Below are 2,282 nucleotides of genomic sequence, written 5' to 3'. Positions count from 1 at the left end.
TAGCTCTAATAGTAAAAGAGGAACAGGCAGTTTTCTTTTGAGTGCATTTTTGTTTCAAAACGTTAAGTTTTGCAGTTATGAGGGCAGAACTCAACACTTCACATAGACATGCAGTAGTACCACTGGGGTATACCCCAGACCTCCTCTGTAAGTAAAAGAATTACACAGGTTAAAAAATTCTCTTTAGAAGGGGAAGAAACTCATTATGAGTCAAATTTTATGTTTGCCAAAGAAGATGAACTGATTAAGTTTTAAACTTTATTTGGGGAAGCAAGTTAAATTCTCTTATCAGCTTTGATTTTGCAAATAACATCAAAGTAGCAAAATACAACTAACTGCAACATATAAAATTATACTTCAGTAGAAACACTTTCAAAAATTGGATCCAGATGCTTAAAATGATTTACTTTAAAGAGACGTAGTCTAAAGTGTAAGTGCTCTTTCCGTTACATCTTAACAAATGTAGAAGAAAATGAAGTGGGGGAAAGACTGGTCCTAGTACATTTTTCAAACACGACTCATGCCCAAGGCAGCCTGCAACTCACTGTAGTCAGTCTGGAAATGTGAGGCTAGCGCACAGCAATTCTTTGCTGCTAGCCAGTGGATGCGCTAGACTGAGCTGATTAGACAGACTGATAACCCGTACGGCTTTTCCTTCTTCCAACCATGTAAGATACAAACACAGCTATTATAAGGAAGCCCAAGGCCACACCCACTGCAACAGGAATAAGAAAGCTGAGGTCAGAGTCAGCAGCACATTCTTCAGCTGTTAGAAAAGAACAGACAGACAGCAGAGAAAGGAAATTAGTAAGGAGTGCAATGAGACAGGGAGAAGCAAACAAGAAGCATTTAGGCACACGCTAATCTTGGGAGAGCGTTCCCCTTATTTCCCCAATATCCACCCAAGCATTCCGTAGCCACGGATCATTGTTTCTTACCATTTTGTGTGAAGCCAAACAAATTTCTCAGTACACAGGGAAAAATGGGAAAGGGTTCAAATTGAGAATTGAGGTTATATGATTGAGCATATATGATTTTAGAGTGGCCTGACAGTGTTAGGGAAACGACTGCCTCTGAATCACCCCATTTCCTTTCTCCCTTGCAACACCTAGTCGTAAAGTGTTAAGTGTGAATGGGGGCCCAGCTCAGTGTTAAAGTGCTCACTCGCCTAGCATCCCTAAGGCTCTTAGGCTTTTAGGTTTCCAAGCACACTCGAAAAAGAAATTCTGTGTAAAAGAAAGGATCGTGATAATGTGCCATAGTTCTTTTAAAGATTCTTTGTATTTTATCTATGTGGATGTTTTGCATATACGTCTGTCTGTTTACCGCCTGTTCAGTACCCTGGACTGAAGTTACAGGTGGATGACAGCTGTCATATGGGTGCTGGGAACCAAACCCAGATCCTCTGCAAGAGCAACAAACAGTCTTAGCAATCTCTCCAGTATCATTCCTTTAACACAGGTAGCTCCCAGGTTACATGGGATTCTTTTCAGCTGATGGCCTGGCTGAAGAATCTAAGGCCCACAAGTCCATCCCATGGTATGCAGACCACAGCATGAGCAATGTGGATACTAAACTGACTAAAGACAGAACTGAACTGGAAATCAGACTCTTTGTGGTGCTACCTAACTTAAGGGCTTAGCCAAGTTATTTAAGCTGGGCCTCACTCCCTTCAAATACTAAAAGGGAATATTGACACCTACATTATAAGGTACTTCAGGATTAAAGGTATTTTTAAAATATCTGACCCACTGCAAGGGAGCCACAATTACTCATTCCCTTGCCTTTCCCTCCTATATTTGGGATCAGAAATCCTAGCAGGTGTGTCTTGGTAGATAACTGAAATGCCCTATAGTCATTATGTCAAAATGACTGGAGCAAAACAAAGGACCACGCAAAGTGCCCGCCAGTCTCAAAAGTTCACGTTTCACATCAGGCACCATGTTACTATTGAGAGGCTGCGTTTTATTGAGATTTTACACCAAATACTAGCGAGTTCATTGCCACCTGACAGGGAACGTCAGTGGAGTCGTGTCCCTGTCCATACAATTGTGGGCTTCAGAGTAAATAATCTCTCAGGGCTTTTCAGTACAAGGCTAAAGCAATGAATAAGTGATAATGTTTTGTGTGATCTGTGATCCATTAACAGCCGGCATGTGTCCTCTGGGACTTCCTCCCCTTACAGTGTTGTCATTCACAGAAACATTGGCATGCTGCGGAAGACATAATGTGAAGTTCAGTAACTACAATTAGCCTCTCTCTCGCTTTTTTTTTTTTTTTTT

At 41.3% G+C, this 2,282-nt stretch overlaps 1 protein-coding gene across 2 annotated transcripts in view; it reads right to left on the bottom strand.

The window, feature by feature from the left end:
• Positions 1-411: 411 nt before the first annotated feature.
• The window catches only part of Lamp2 (lysosomal associated membrane protein 2), a 52,335-nt gene continuing 50,464 nt past the window's right edge, over positions 412-2,282 (bottom strand). Inside the window, exon 9 of one of the 2 annotated variants that reach the window (XM_050132117.1) lies at positions 412-766. In XM_050132117.1, the coding sequence (XP_049988074.1) occupies positions 624-766 (143 nt within the window). In that variant the 3' untranslated portion in view covers positions 412-623. Of the gene's footprint in view, positions 767-2,175; positions 2,214-2,282 lie in introns of those variants that run through there. The other variant, XM_050132121.1, reaches the window with a different exon arrangement.

This window comes from Alexandromys fortis, unplaced genomic scaffold (assembly GCF_014885135.2).
Source record: "Alexandromys fortis isolate MF-2015 unplaced genomic scaffold, M_Fortis_MF-2015_v1.1 scaffold_391, whole genome shotgun sequence".
In the NCBI taxonomy this organism is placed as follows: Eukaryota; Metazoa; Chordata; class Mammalia; order Rodentia; family Cricetidae; genus Alexandromys; species Alexandromys fortis.
The sequence above is the reverse complement of the archived record's forward strand: the minus strand, read 5'-3'. Positions and strand labels throughout refer to the sequence as shown.